General features: G+C 41.3%; 1 protein-coding gene across 1 annotated transcript in view; it reads left to right on the top strand.

The window, feature by feature from the left end:
* dhrs11a (dehydrogenase/reductase (SDR family) member 11a) overlaps positions 1-16,862 on the top strand; it is an 18,547-nt gene extending 1,685 nt beyond the window's left edge. Inside the window, exons 2-7 of the mRNA XM_034890774.1 lie at positions 13,742-13,951; positions 14,816-14,910; positions 15,300-15,429; positions 15,550-15,642; positions 15,745-15,810; positions 15,897-16,862. Of these exons, the coding sequence (XP_034746665.1) occupies positions 13,742-13,951; positions 14,816-14,910; positions 15,300-15,429; positions 15,550-15,642; positions 15,745-15,810; positions 15,897-15,938 (636 nt within the window). The 3' untranslated portion in view covers positions 15,939-16,862. The remainder of the gene's footprint in view (positions 1-13,741; positions 13,952-14,815; positions 14,911-15,299; positions 15,430-15,549; positions 15,643-15,744; positions 15,811-15,896) is intronic.
* Positions 16,863-16,936: the final 74 nt, after the last annotated feature.

The raw sequence follows: 16,936 nt of genomic DNA on the forward strand, positions 1-16,936 counted from the left end.
CGTTTATTGCAAGTAAACGCAGTGTGCTGAATTCATCTCTTCTCTTACCTGTGGACATTTCCTCCTACGCACCTGTCTACACCAAATTAAATTCATTCATGGCTATAATTAAAAACATAATACACATTTTGAGGATCGACTGGAAGACAAAGACCACTTCTTGGGCAGGTGTTTGTAACCCCGCCCCACTCCACCCCACCAACTCTTGCCTAATCAATAGCAATAAGGCACTGCACCTTATCTTGTCAATAATTAGGCCTCACCCCACACTTAGTCTGTGATTTCTTAAAGCGGAGTACTGTAGCATGGCCTGTGGTTGTTAACAACACTGTCACATTTGAATGCTTTGGTGTTTTACGGTAAAACGTCACCCAAATACATCCACGTGTGTATGCACTACTGTGAATAATCCACCACAGGTTACATTTTGTGGTAGCGGTCATGCAAATTCCTCCTTTTTCTTACATCAGACTTGATGATGTCATGCAGTACTGTGGCTGTTCTACCCGTTTATGCTGCTGCACTGTTTACAGTTTGCAGTAAGATAGTTTGGCAAGAGCATTAGACCAACATCAGTTACAGGAACTCCGGTGATAATGGTGTTGTGAAAGCATGATTCACAAGCAGGCGTGTAAGTCGATTTAAAGTTTATTTTTTATGTAAAGTAAAACAAAGTTCCATATTTCATTCTAGGTCTTATTTACATGCAAGCATTTTCCCAACCTTGACCACACACACACACAGACACACACACACACACAGACACACACACACACACACACACACACAACCATGCCCATACATGCATACAGTGAGTGGGTTTTGCGCAATAGATCTCCTTTCTCCATTCATACTTTAGTCACATGGCCCTTCATGTCAATAGTTAACAGCAGCAGCTTGGTTCAGCCCCCGTCTATTACTTGTGGAAGACGAAAACAAGGTCACAACATTTAAAATCTTTATAGTTCTTTTACATAATAGAAATGTCAGCCAGCATTAAAGAGCTTACTAAATCAAAGCCAGAGCATTCTTAAAGAGGACAGATCATGAAAACGCACTTTCCAGTGCTTGTGCACATATGTTGAGCACCTACCAACCCACAAACTGTGAGATAAGACAACACAGTCAGTTATTTATGGGCTGCCTTTCCCAGATCAGAAAACATTGGATTCAACAAGCCATTTAGATTTATTCCCCTTCCTGTGTCACGGACAGGATAACTGGAATATACAGCACCCCCATCTGAGTATCTCCAACATGGATGTATTCTAACACCTGGACACAGCGTTCATGGCAGAGCCCCGTCCAGATGAGAGTTGCTCAGTGGCAGTTTCTAAGCTTCCAGGTTTACTTGCAGCCACTGAATATGCGCAGTAGTGTTTCTCCCGCTGGGCCCGACCGTGAGGTCCCCCTCGGCCCAGAGACTTAACATCGTGGTGACATCACAGATTTTTAAATTACTTCTCTTGGCTCTAGGAAAGTCCATGGATTAAATATTCAAAATAGAAAGAGTCATATCAAATCTTATTTACAGTTTGATGTAGTGACGGACGGGGATCAAAAAACACTGGCCTTATTATTATCAATAACCTAGCATGGAAATGAGTAACTATGCCTTCCGAGTGAATCTTTCCAAACACCTCGCAGTACAATGTTGAATATCTGTGGCTGCATGCAAGAAATAAGTTATCAAAATCAAAATGATCCAAAGACATATTATCAGTAGGGGTCCATAAGGGTCCGGCCCCTTCTGGTATTTGCCCAAATTCCAGGTGGCCAGGGGTCCGAGGGGTCCTGCCAGCAGTTTTACAGACATCTCTTTTATTTCAATGGTGGCCAATGGGAAAATCTTTTCTGGGTCGCACTGGCCACTGGAAAAAATCCGTGGACAGCCTGAGCGCTACTCATAGGGGCCTGATCTCCACCCACGGCTTGAGCACTATCTTTGCTGCCATATTTTCCTCACAAGCCAATCAGAGCAGACCGGCCTTTTTAGGAGGGGACTTAAAGAGACAGGCACTGAAATGGAGCAATTCAGACAAAGGGTGAATACAGGTATATCCAGACAGTATAAGATAATAATGTTTTTTAACATTAAAGCATGTAAAAGTATTCTAGTAGAAACCCAAAATACAAGTATGAACTTGAAAATGAGCATGATATTAGAGATGATAAGAGATGTTCCAATACCAGTATCGGTATTGCCTCCGTTACCACCTAATACCCTGGTATCAGTATCAGGAAGTACTGGAGTTTATACACCGATCTGATACCACATAATAAAGCCCTAAAGAAAATCTGCGTTAAAGTAGTTTATGTTCTTTTTCCGTTATAACTGACTATCAAACTGGATGATAAAAGAAAGTTCTGTGGTGTTCATTGTTTGTGTTTCTACTCGTTTTCACGAGTAGAAACACAAACCTGAGTTTAACCTGAGGCAGACCGACAACAAAGATAGAAATCATATCACATCCATACATGGATAGTAGTATACAGTTGTTAAAACCATAATAAAATGCATGAAACCCATGCTCAGCCTCAACTAACTTAATGCATAACTCTCGCCAAATTGCTACCTAGGTTCTTTTTCTTGATGTACCTGAGTCAAACTATTGTTTAAAAGCATAATTAGGACGGAAATGCCACTTTTAAGTTTGACCGTATTGTATTTCTTCTTTTTTTTCCAAATGGCCTTTTTGGACGGCAGAGCTAGGGGCGCTACTATGATAGCATCAAAATCACTATTTTAAATCACTATGACGGCTTGACACAACATGAGACTTTGCTCCAAGTATCACCAGGGACTCTACACGTGAACTCAGCACTGAGAACATTGTTTGTGTTCACAGAGTTTAACAATTTTCCGCTTTAATATTTGGCCAAACTAGAGATTAATATCAGGTTGTGACAGATTTCATCACTTGTACAAGACCATAGAGAGTTGTCTGTGTGAGTTGAGGGACAAAGCCAGTATTGTAATCTGTAAACTGGGTTCTCGCTGAAGTTGTACCAAACCTGGCATGCTGCTAAGTGTCTATCACTAAGTAATTGTTCTTGACTTCCCTTTTGGTGTTTATGTCTTTACTTGGGGAAGTAAAGCTTTCACGGTCAGTATTGACCAACAGCGATATTCACACTTGTAGTAGACCAAATAAAACAATAAGGAAAGGAAAGACATTTTCTTTTTAAATAAAACATGGAGAATGCAGAGTGCAGAGTTGGGGCTGCAGTATTGTTTTGTTGTCCGTGAGACTATAGAGTTGGAAGTGGGGGAGAAGCGAGCTAAAGGGAGACGTGTGGTCACCATGGGCTCTGTGCAGGAATGGAGACAACAGGGACACATCCAAGTAGCAGCAGTACAGCTTCTCATTAACTCGTGTGAAACCCTTAAGGCCCCAGTGGAAAAAGCTTTTATCCTTTACAGTCATAAAAGGTTTAAACTTGGCCTCTGCATAAGCTACTGCAGTCCAAAACTGTGCCATTGAAAGCCGTATGTATGCACATTTACATTACAACAAAGCACCAAAGAATTTAATTTTAGCAACAAGATCACCATCAAACAGAGGACGGTTTATTAGAACTGAATGCATGCTGTTTGTAAGAATGCTGCCACATTAGAAGGGTTTTACGTCTGAGCTCACATCTGAGTCTGAAGAAGAGGGCATCCAGTTACTGGTGATTAGGGTCCTCTAAAGCACCGCGGCCCACATAGCCCATATGTTGGGTTTGTTATGCGTACCTAGCCCAAGGTGATGCAGCAGTAAACACACAGTTATGGGAGTATCAGTCTCGCATTGACAGACTGTGCTACACAACAGATACATTCTGGGAAAGGAGGAAAAAAAACGCTCTGGGTTGTTTGTATTTCTTTAAACCAATCACGATCATCTGCACTCAGGACAATAGTCTCGGGAAGGAACTCGTTTTGGTGGAACATTTGTAACACGCAAAAGAAAACACCACATGCAATATTAAATGAAGTTAAGTGTTCACACAGTTCAGTAACGTGAGCTATGTAGCTAGATCCATGGTTAAACATCATTTGCTCTTACCAGTGTATTGCCGTTACTTCATCCGTAGCGATCCCTGCCTGTCCGTCCCAAAACCTCCCGGTTAGATAGTAAACATATAATAAATATGTAAGTAAATGTAAGTAAATATGTAAGTAAACAAATATGCCGTAGACATATTCTTTGTAAATCTTTACAATCATTTTCCTAAAGAACCAAGCAGGCATGTCCTGTTGCACGATCCAAATGTTCTTCAGAACTTGGCGTTGACAGCTGGAACTTTGTTGATGTGGTTTCCCGTAGCACAGGGATTTTCAGGAACGGTAACACAGAGAGTATGCAAGGTGAGGGAAACCTACTTCCCTTGATCCAGACAGTGTGAACGTCAGTTGCTTATCACCCCAACTCAAACAATCCCTCATTTAAAATATCAGATTTAAGATTTATATCCATTTGTTTTCATGAACCACATTTGGTATGGAACTTCCATAATGTTAGTTTGTAGTTAGATGACCGTGATTTTGAGTTGTAAATGAAATGTAGTCTCACATAACCTGTTTGCTTGTTTGTCATTATGTGCATGCCTACACATTTTCAATGTAAGATATCCATAAGTTGCACTTTAATGTTTTTGCATTATACGCAGGTCAGTGCATGTAGAGGGGATTAGTGTCAGTGCTGCTGGGGCTCTGGGGGAAGAGGGGCAGAGGTTGGTATGTGGTGGGGTTTATCAGGAAATCAATCATATTCAATGGTCGCCTATACATTCAATGATTCCTGGAATGTGTAGTTTGTCGTACTGTATATAGGTCAAGAAGAAACATCAATACTTCATTCTTCTCTGGTCTGTGGTCAATGTCTGCGGTCAGCATGTCTCTGAAAGATTCAGTGCTTTAATGGCATTCATTTAAAATGTGCTTTTTACACGGCCAAAGTACTTTTCTAAACTTGCTGCATGCAAGTAGTCACATTTGTTTTAACTCAGGCTAAATGCAAAAAGAACATCTGCTTTAGGGTAATAAATACATCTATTTTGCATCTATCTAAAACTGCTCAAGTAAAACTGACATATCCTGGGTGCTTTGAGGCTCCCCACAATAGAGGCAACTGTCAAAACCCAAAGCTTTGCCTGCTGCAATTTTAGATCAGATAAATTTAGCAACAGTTTGTGGGTTTTCAGTGCGAAAACAGATTTGTGGTTGGCACACAGAGAGCCTGTGTAAGCAAGAGATTGAGAAGAGATTCTGCGTAAGATATGTCCAAAGAAAATCATTTATGTTAAAGTATTGTGCTCAGCAATAAAGGAAAACATGGAATAAGAAAACTCAAACCAGGACTACAAGTAACAGACTTTTCCTTTCTCCAAATCTGGACATTCAGTGCCGATGTCCTTTTGAGAAATGAACATTTCCATACATTGCTTATATTCAGGTCTTTGTCAAAGACTTTGTCCAAGCCAACATACTCCCTCCCACGTATCAAACAGACTCCTGATTGGTTAAGGCAGCTCTCCATAAAGCAGTAGTCTCTACACTTAAACACTACACTCAGAGCCCTTGGCAGGTGAGCCAAAGGGTTAATTTAAGACCTTGGTTGACCAATTTTGATTTGATGGACATTCCGAAGGAGGTCAAAGGTGCTCAGTCATGCTTCCAAAGCTGAGGTGACACAATAAGAGTCAATCAGTGTCTCTCTCTGTCTGCTTATCTGACGCTGTCTCAACCACCTCAACCTCCTGTAGGTTGTGTCTGGGCGGCCCGTCCTGTTAATTCACAATGAGTAGATTTCCCTCCAGTATGGATTTGAAGTGGGTCAGGTCCGACACCTTTACTCTCTTTGTCTCATACCCTCTGCCTCACTTGTCCTGGAATCTTCTTTTTGTAGTTTCTTATTTGGTCTTCATGTTTTGAAGTTCTTCATGGTCTTTCTTGTTGGTCTTTCTTCTTCATGTCTTTATGAACATTAAATACAGTCATTTACTAACATTGGGCTTTTTGCTATATCACACTCCCAAGTGTGCAAACACTACTGACTTCAGTACTATTTTCACATTGAAATGAGTTATAACCCATTTCATCTATTCCAAGTTGACAGACTGATGCATTGTTACCCCCTCAAGTGCAGGTGGATTCAGATATTAAGACCTATATTGTATTTGTTTATTATGCCTTTTCTCTACTAAAATCTGTTGAGATATAACTGCGACTTTGTCTATAATTCACTAGCAGAAGAAGTTTTCTCAGACCTGCATTACCGCAATACTGTAAAAATGCACCAGTTAAATTTCTTCTTATCGCTTATGTCAAGAGTGTTTTTACTGAACTACTAAATCACTTGGGCCTCGACATTGCCAGACCCTACTTCACAGCCCCGCGGAGTAAAGTCTGGCTCTACCACACATTTTAGGATAGGAGAAAATAACTCTCGGGGTTGTTTGCATTTCTAAACCAATCACAATTGTCTTGGGGCCACTGAGCTCCGGAAGCAGCGGCGGTGGCTCTGCAAAATAGTCTCGGGAAGGAACTTGTTCTGGTGAAACCTTTGCACCATGCAGAAGAAAACAAAGTTAACTGTTCACACAATACAATAAAGTAAGCTATTTAAATTGGATAGATACATGGTTAAATGTAATACCAGTATATTTCAGTGTGTAACGCTACTTCGTCCATAGCGATCCTGCTACAATCAGTCCCAAAATGTCCCGGTTAGATAGTAAATACCGTAACGTTAAATATATTCTTTGTACATCTTTACAGTCATTCCCCCTACGAACCAAGCGAGCCTGCCTTGTTGCACAATCCCAGTTTTCTTCAAAAACTTCCATTTTCAGCGTGTAGCTTGCTGGCCTGAAGGTTGTTGTTTGTCAAAGCAAACAGAGTTTCAGAAGGGTTTCGGCGGAACACCTGGAAGCCCCGGATGTGAGCCAATCATCCTGAAAATGTGCCGTCGATGAGCCCGACTGGATTGGTCTAGACAGCTCAGTGATCCCTATGAGCCGTTTCCCCTGCACCCCCGCTGTGCTGTCCTCTCTGGACTTGTCATCTTTCAAGGTGTAAGGTTTACTGGCATTGACAGTCCCTCCCCAGGCCTCCTGCTTTGAAAGGTAGGGGGCTTCCTGTCCTCTCCTGTCCTCTCCTGTCCTCTCCTGTCTTGTACTGTTGAAAACTTGCTGGAAAGCTCTTATCTGTGTGTACAGTCTGTGAGAGTGTGTATGAGGAGGCCTGATGTGCAAGGGAGGAAGACATCCCATAGAAGTGCAACTGCAGAAGCAGGCCAGCATTTGTTATTGTATGTATAGTTTTGTGGCAGAGAGGAAACCTGCGTGGTGAAAGTATTTCATAAATCGGCACAGAGGTAACTTCAGTTTGCAAAGTTCAGTATTTCCATAAATGGGGGGTGGGGTGGGGTGGGGGGGGGTAAATGGGGTTACTGGGGGAGTTGATGAAAAAGAATGCAAATTGGATTGTATTGGCTTCTACAGCAGCCAAGATGGATTTGTTTCTGGGTGTTTGTTTGATTTTGGAAACATTTCTCTGGGCTGAACATGCTGAATAGACCCAGCTCAGGCTGGCCCAGTTTGAAAGGTTTTCATTTTGGATGCGTCGGATCAACACCGTCTCTATGAGACTCTCCTATGTCTGTTGTTGTTGTTCTGCTCTGGGCTCAAGTTATCATAAACTTAGCATTAGAGCCCGACCGATAAAGGATGTTTAAGGCCGATACAGATACAAATATTTGGTTATTTAAAAATCCGATATACCGATATATGGGCCAATATTTCTTTTTTTAAAGCCAGAAACGCGTTACAAAACAAAACAGATTTCCCCAACATTAGTTATTTGTAGTTATTTATGAGTTTGCAATAAAATAATATGATAATAATTAATTTTACTGTCACAACAGAACAGAGGAACATCAAAATATAATAAAGTTATGATAAATAAAATGTATAAAAATACAAACTTAAGATATGAAACGGCCAGTATAAATACAGATTTGTTGGGAAATGCCTGATATCAGCTGCCAATGTATCGGTCAGGCTCTACTTAGCATGCGTTAAACCTTGGCTCATCGCTTCAGCCCTCAGTATTTTCAACTACAAACAAGAGTACTGGAGAGCCATTTTTGATCAAATTATGCTCTTGTGAATATGTGACGAAAGGCTGCTCTCTCTCTCTCTCTCTCTCTCTCTCTCTCTCTCTCTCTCTCTTTGTAGTTAATCTAGTATTGAAGTATCGCTGACAGAAATGCCGTCCTCATAGTCTTTTATGTCTGTCTAAAAGCCTTTTTTTCATTTGGGTCACATACTCCGTTGTCATGTTCTTTTTTTTTATATATATATTCAAAAACTCAGCGGGCACCATGTTTAGTAGCGCTGGGTATCGTCAATGATGTCCCGAGTTGTTTAATTCCTATTTACAAGGTCCCGATTCAATTACATTTCCGATTCACCATCAGTGAGGTTAGTGAAATCTCACTTTTGCTTGATAAAAAAGATATTCTTAGATAATTTATGCTGTACATTATTATTATTATTTTTTATATTGCCCGGGTTAATGTTTAGATTATAAATTACCCCCCCACAAAATAGTTTTTCCTTAACAGGACTAACATGTCAGTCATTGACAAACTACGGCAGTCATCAACACAGTATAGCCCATTAGTGGTGAAAGGGCATATATTAAATGGTCGATTTCTGGATTGTATTAAGTAATGTCAGATTACTCAAACAAAGATTGATTTTGATTGGAGAATCATTTATTTTAACCCAGCCCTAGTGTTTTGGTTTAACTTCTTTACGTTTACCTCCTTGATTAAAGGAAGTCTGTTAATGAGTGTGGTTGCTAATAAAGAGCATTTTTCTTATCCGATTGTCTTGACGAAGTGTTGTAAGAGTGACCTTTAGACCTTTTGGTTTGTGAAGAAGAAATAATCACTCAACCCTCCCCTCCAGCCTGCAAGCGATGCTATTATACAGCCTAAATTCACCTTTGACCCCACTCAAGGTATAACTGTGCTCAGGCTAAACTTGAGAGAGTCTATTTTTAGTTAATTTGTACTAGTTCGGATGGATAATTAGTGAGGGCTTAGCAGAATAACGTGTCTCCAGTAGATGCGTTTGTGTGTTTCAAACGAGGATTACCACATGACTGATGACGTCCAAAGCCAAAAACTGTTACTATGCTAACATAACTGAGAAAAATGGAGATCTACACTAATTACATTATCATAAGTATGACATTTCTATGTGACACGATGAGATTATGAAACGAATTGGCTAATTTAATAAATATCATTCTCCAATGACATGTGCGATTCATTTGAAATGTTAGATAAATACCAAATATGAAGTTAAAGCATGTGAGCCCACAGTGACACTGAGGTTATAGTTGAGATTAAGTCTAGGCTTTTTAGACAGTACATGAATTTATTTACTGTACAACACCATCTACATTTAATGCATCCCTTCTGATCAAAAGTGTTGCAGATTTAATAACACGCAGGCATTTTGACCTTTTTATTGCACACATATGAGACAAACCATTCCAATCTTATAGGTGGTGTTGTGCTGCGGGCTCGTTATATGTTTTGAAAACCACCAAATGTCCCTGTTTTTGCCCCAAAGCTACAAATCTTTTTGGTAAAAAGGAAATGGAAAGAAAGCCCCAAAGCTTTGTAAAGCTTCCGTCGCCCAGAGAACACAAAACCTGGGAACAAAATATGTATTTTCCTTCACTTATTTATTTTGCGGGGTCGCTCCTAGTGACATTTAATGGGATCTCTCAACAATTTTGGCACAGTGGACCTAGCGTTACTTACATTTCAGTGAGATCACTGATACAGTGAGGAAAATAAGTAATTAAACACCCTGCTATTTAGCAAGTACCTGTCTTTATGCAGCTAACGACCCACAAACAGGTGCATCTAATTTAGGATAATAAATGGAATGGAGGTGGACATTTTGAAGACAGACTAACAGGTCTTTGAGGGTCAGAATTCTAGCTAGTAGACAGGTGTTCAAATACTTATTTGCAGCTGTATCATACAAATCAATCGGTAAAAAATCATACATTGTAATTTCTGGATTTTTTTTTTTTATAGATTATGTCTCTGACAATGGACATGCATCTATGATGACAATTTCAGACCCCTGCATGATTTCTACGTGGGAGATCTTGCAAAATAGCATGGTGTTCAAATACCTATTTTCCTCACTGTAGATACTCACACTAAATTAGTCATAAATGTGAAATCATACAGTAAATTGGGTGGATTCTCCCTTTAAGCATTGCCTGCACGGGCCATCCTGTGCTGCTGCTCCACTATAGAGTAAAATATACTGAAATCTAAATTCATTTTGATCAGCTTAAATGCGGCATGCTTCAGGTTAAGTTTTCTCACTCTTGTGTTTCTGGCTGCCAACCCTCGCTCTACTCCTCCCTCCCGCTGCACACTTTTTGTGATCACTGGACAACAGGCCCAGTAATGAGGATGAAAATGCGTTATGACAGGCAAAATAGTTGTCTGTGTCACAGGTACTTAAAAGATGGGACTAAAGGATTACGAGCCAAAGGGTTTGTTGGCTGAATTAAGGCTGCATAACATATTTAGATTTTTTTTTAAACCACCTACCAAGTCTTTTCAGAAAATAAGATGAGGCACAGTGGACAATAACACAATCCATCTTTTGTCTGTGAGACCTCCTGAGTCAACCTGAGACAAATCAAATTTCTCAGCTCTCTCCGCTCACGGCTGCCGCCTTCTGTGCTATTGATCCTGCTCACCACTTAGACCTTGTCTGCCTTTAGCGCTTTGGTATCTTTATTTTTATCTCTTTCCTTCTTCTGTAGCGAGTTGTTTTGCTGGTCCATTTACACCAGTTCCACGTGAGTGGGTGAATGATTGATGAACATGGTGTGAGACAATGCATTGTAAAGCTTATATAACAGCCCCCTGCAGGGGTTACTGGCCGTAAATGGGACTATGTAGAGTATGAGAGTGCTGCGTGGGTGTATGTAGAACCCATTAATGCAACATAGAAAGGTTTTATGACCTGTTGTAACATCATTTGTCTTTTGAATTGTAAGAACTTTTATTGCATCTTTCAGTGCTGGTCTTATCAAGACTGTCTGGGTAATAGCAAACAGGGATCTTATCAGAGCTCCGTGTACGCATGTGCAGTCTTCCACAAACCAGAATCCCTTTTTTTCACGGGAGACCTAGCCAAGGCAGGCAGCAGCGTAAATAAAAACAGCGACAGTCAAAAAACACAAAAGGAGAAAAAATTTAAAGGAACTAAAAATCAAGCACATTGAACTCGCATTGCGAAAGAAAAATTTAGAAGAGTCTGTTTCATTATCAGGTAAATAAGCTGTTGGGGCGTCCAGTGTAAGGGCTAGTTCTGGCCAAGGCAGGACAGCTGGTGCCAGAGCTCACTCTCTTTCTCTCTCACACACACACACACACACACACACACACACACACACACACACACACACACGGAAACACATAGAGATTCACAGCCTGAGACTTCCTGTAGTTGGCCCAAGATCACAGCCTGTTTGCTCTGCTGCTCCCACTTAAACCTTCGTTACACACCTAATTCTCCCTCCCTGACAAGAGACCAGCGTAGCTTCCTCTTCATGTTAACCTCCTGTCTGAATAAAGAAGAGCCTCTCCACCAGTCTGTTTGCCTGCTCCAGGCTACAGACACACTTCTATGTTTGAGCCTGTCCCTCCAGGGACAGCTGAACAGACCAGCGATCGCAGCTTCACATTTACAGTAATGGACAAAAGGGAATGGTTCACCTGAGTAGAACAGGGGCAAAAGAGCTGGCTTAGTCTTCAGATAAGACAAGTGTTTTAGCATTTTGACAGCTTTATTCGGGTAATTCCTTCATTCCGATGCATTTACTCTATTACAGGTTTTGTCAGAAAAAAGCCAAAATGATTCCTCAATCCAAATTTCATCCTAATTATGGAAAAGCAGGTTTCACATGCATACTTGGTTTCCTTTAGGAGCAACTACCACAATCAGCAGATATACTGTAGTACAATAGTAGTAGTATTATTGGAATATTCTGTGCTATATTGCAATTTATAACCTTTTTTCCGACTTTTAATTTTTCACAATTTCAAATGATGTCCCCAAAAGGAAACTTTGTTTTAACTAAGAAGATGTATTTCTCCGTTTGTTTATCTCACTTCTATTTTATTGTTGCAAAATGGGACAAACTGACCAATATATATATATAATATATAATAAAAAATAGATACTTGGCGCCTGTGTATTGATACAGGATTGCCACTGATAATATTGCAATACTATGCTGTATTGATTTTTCCCCCCACCCCTAATGCACATACACCCTGACATTTTTATGTTTAGCTAGCTTGAGTATTGGGTTTTTTAATACTCATGGTCACACCCTCAATATGTCACATGCCTGCTCCAAAGGATCACATGTGGGAAAGAGGTCGGTGTGTCTGCCCGGGCTTTGATGGAGACAGTACATCTGGAATAAGCCCTTTTTTCTGTTTCTTTCTGTGGGACTGAGACCAAAACCAACATATATTGCTGATTGTTGAGATTGTTAGTGATTCCCAACCAGGGGAACAAATAAACAGATCAATCAGTTAACTAAAAGTAACAAATATACAGAGGAAATAGTGAACTATAGTTAGTGAATAAACAGATAAAAGAATTACGGTAGCTCAAAGTTAAGAATAAACAAATTAAAGTTAGCTAAAAGTAATAAAAGGTTGTAAAAGTAATAAAAGGTTGTAATATCCAGCTTCTGCCACAAGTGGTAGTTGTACATATGCAAACTTGAATTGAATTGTACAAATATTATTACAATATCCATTTGGATTATAACAATTATTAGTGTTAACCAGTTCATAATCCATTAATAAGAACATATGTGGAACATGACAGGCGGTGTCGATGATGGGGTACTTGAGCTCATCTCAGGGGGGTGTGGGGGTCCATCAGACAAAAAGAGTTGGGAACGACTCACGCTATCAGGTATCCAATTAGACCAACACACTAAAATATAAATGCTTTCACTAAATGTTGTTGCTCATCACCTCCGTCTACCACCAGCCCCACCCTTAACACCCACGCCCGCTCCTGTCTGACTGGCACCCAGACCTAGACATCAGGTGACTGGTGCAGCTGTGCCTGGCAGGGGATCTGTGTCACTTCGTATTTACCCCACATGGGTGGAAAGCCAGCTGACCTGGTTGGAGCGTAGCAGGCTCGGCCTGCAGCAGGCTCTGCCCAGCTGTTTCCAGAAAGGAAGAGGCATCCCATTAGTGCAACACTTTCTTCTCTTCTTATACATCCACAGTCCAGGGACATGATTTGGATTTTGGTAGCAATTTGAATTTAAAATGAATCTGCTTTTAAGTATCAGATAAAATACATAGAGTGGAATGGGTTTAGCTATCCTGGTGCTGCCAGGTTACCTCTCGCCCTCAGCTGATGAGGTGTTGATTTTATGGCTGCATGTTCTCACTGCTGTCTGAGTGTTTGAGTGGGTAGGGTGCGTATCACGGCACCATAGTCTTAATTATGGTACTACAGGTTAATCATTTCTAGCTCTTAACCAGCAGTGCCTCAGTTCTGCTAATCAATTCATGGCAACTTTAGTGTTTACATTTTTACGTTTAATATCCTCTAACAAATCTGCATGTTTGTTAAATTGAGTCTGATTTGTGTTTTTCAGAAGCTGGCAGCAGAATGTCAGAGTGCAGGCTACAGTGGCACACTGATCCCTTACAAGTGTGACCTGTCCAACGAGGAGGAGATCCTGTCCATGTTTTCCGCGATCAAGACGCTGCACAAGGGCGTGGACGTGTGCATCAACAACGCCGGGCTGGCCCACGACGAGCCCTTGCTCAGCGGAAAGACAGAGGGCTGGAGGAACATGATCGACGTGGGTGGTTCACAGTCACGCAACTCTAAAGCTGAAAACAAGCGAGAGAAATGTTGTACTTAGTTAGAATTAGGATGGCCGGAATGGTTCCCTAACGTTATCTCCTTATTTATTCATTTATATGGGTTTTATTGTTGTTCCACGCAAACACAAAAAGCAGGAGGAGCTGATATAGTTGCTTGGTGCGAGTGAAAATCTTGAGTTTGTAGAGCTTGTGTTGTTGTGTGGACACATGGGTCTGCACATACACACACACACACCCACACCCCCACACACAGACCCCCCACAGACCCCCTCCACTCACAGAGGCTGCTTCCTTGGCTCTGAGGAGAAGCCCTGGCACAGTACAGGCCCGCTAATGAAAGCCAGCACTATTTCTCTTGTCTGGACCTTACATTCTGATTCATTGAGCTCTTGACCATTGAGGGGCCCCCACGCTCTAAAGTCTCCAGAGTCCTGCATTTGTAAGACTCGTCCATCTGTTGTCATGGCAGCCCACATGAATGTGTACAGCAGCGTATTTTTAGCCTGTGTTTAATCTGTACGCTGACCTTGTTTGGCCACTTCCCCCTATCTTGCCACTGTGTTGGCTTTAACCTGCCGTCTATCAGTGTCGCCATGGGAGCGGCTTAGAGGCCACAAGCTGGACAGGAACAGCAGGTTCAGCTGGTCCAGCACAGTGACCCAGTGAACATCAGTCAGCTGAACCGATTCACCATATGGCATTTTAAATATTGCAAAATGACATTTAATTAAGTTCTGCTAATTATATCAACTTTTTTCACACAACATGACTTTGGCTACATGTCTTATTTAAATGCAGTGCATATATAGATGGACACATCATGGATTGTTGTCTTGCAGGTGAATGTTTTAGCGTTGTCTATCTGCACCCGTGAGGCGTACAAATCAATGAAGGAGAGGAACGTGGACGATGGCCACATCATCAATATCAACAGGTACGCTACACAGACAACCCTTTGAATCTAAGCACAAATGTATAGATTGATCTAAAGAAAAAACTCAGCCAGTTTGTTCAAGGTGATTTTAATCCGCCAGGCATTAAGTAAAGCCCATTGTGAGCCACACCTGGCCCCTGCTGGACCTGGAACAATGTGACAAACTATTGGACTCATTGTAATCTTATCAATTGAACTGTTCTGGGTGTGTAAAGACCGTTGAAACACTGCATATGATAATAAATCCAACAAATAAACGTGACAAGGCATTTAAATCGGAGAGTGTAAGATAAGTAATTTAATACCGTATTTTGGATTCTAATCATGGTTGAGCTACTAAATAAGGTCACTAGCTCATGCATCTCTCCCACCTCCTCTGCCTGTCACAGTATGGGTGGCCATCGAATGGTGCCTAGTGCTGATGAGCATTTCTACTGTGCCACTAAATACGCTGTGACTGCTTTGACTGAGGGGATACGGCAAGAACTGCGAGAAGCAAACACCCACATCAGAGCAACAGTAAGTTAGTTGTCATCATCAGAGTGTGCAAGTTACGCCCCTACGCTTTCCCAATCTCATTTTAAAGTGTCGTGTCAGTGTGCGAGCGGTACATTTCTAATGCATTTGCCTGCCCTGCAGTGTATATCTCCTGGAATAGTGGAGACTGAGTTTGCCTTCCGACACCACAACAGTGATCCAGAGAAAGCAGCTGCAGTGTATGAGAGTATGAAGGTAAGCGTGCACGTTTGACTGAGCGTCACAATATGTATTTCACAAAGCAAAATTATCACAGCGCTGTTGCATCAACAATGCCTCATTTTCTCCACTTTTCAGTGTTTGAAAGCAGAAGACATAGCCACTGCAGTCACATTTGTCCTCAGTGCCCCTCCTCATGTCCAGGTGCCTCTCTCAAGCTTTCATGCCATTAAATGCATCGGCGTTGAGTGCTGCTTGGTGTCTTTATTGTTTTGTATTTGTGTCATCAGATTGGAGACGTGCAGATGAGGCCAGTAGAGCAGGTGTCATAGCAGTGAAACAGGAAGCTGCAGGAGGGGCAGACAGACAGCAGCCATGGTGACTCCTTAGCGACCTCTGCTGGGTAAGGGTTGGGAAGGGGGGCGGGGTAATAAAACAAATCTACTACAGCTGTGTTGGCTCTGCAAAGACATGGTCAAAGAGGGCTGGAGCCTTAAGGAGGCTAGGCGAGGAAATGAAGGGCGTGGGCTTTGTGAACCACTACAAAAATACTACTGAATGCAGCCCCCTGGTCTTTGTGAATTGTTGGGCCCAGTCCTGAACTGAGCTGAGTCCAAAACTACAGCAGGAACAAATAACAAAGAGGAGAGGTGCTGCTCTGCTATGTGGTCATCTCCACGGCCATCACATCAGAAGGAAGAGGATGCCATTGATTGCACATGTTTTTCTTTGTTTTGTTTTTGTAGGTCATATGACATATCTTTTTGAAATTGAATGGAAGGATTAATTGCTGTTTGTAAGAATGACATTTTCTTGTTTCATTTTTGTTTTATAAATATTTAAACTTTTGATTATAGATAGAATTGGTCTCATACTCATTAACCATAGACAATACGATGTCCTACTGACTCTAACTAACCATCAACAGTCTGTCCACCCTGACACCTTTACTCACCGTATGTTCTCACACACACACATCCAGTTCCCATTGTTTGGATCTATCCAGGGCTAACCCTGTTGTAGGAATCAGGAAAAGTACAGGGGCCCTTGTTTTTTAAGCACATGGGTTTCTACTATCCACCTTTCGGCCTGTGTTATTGCACTTTTGGATTCATTTATGAGGAATTAGAAGAAGGAAACACTGACAACTTATATTGGAGAAGAAACTAACTCTGTGTACATGTATACCCTAGAAATGTGTACATTTTAAATGGAGGTTTCTCCTTATAAAATGAATAAATAAAAACAATTACCCACAAGTAAGTTATGGTCTTTGTATGTTCACCAGACGGATTGTTACCGTCAAACTTTCAGTGCAGAAATAAGATAC

Source organism: Etheostoma cragini, chromosome 13 (assembly GCF_013103735.1).
Source record: "Etheostoma cragini isolate CJK2018 chromosome 13, CSU_Ecrag_1.0, whole genome shotgun sequence".
Lineage (NCBI taxonomy): Eukaryota > Metazoa > Chordata > Actinopteri > Perciformes > Percidae > Etheostoma > Etheostoma cragini.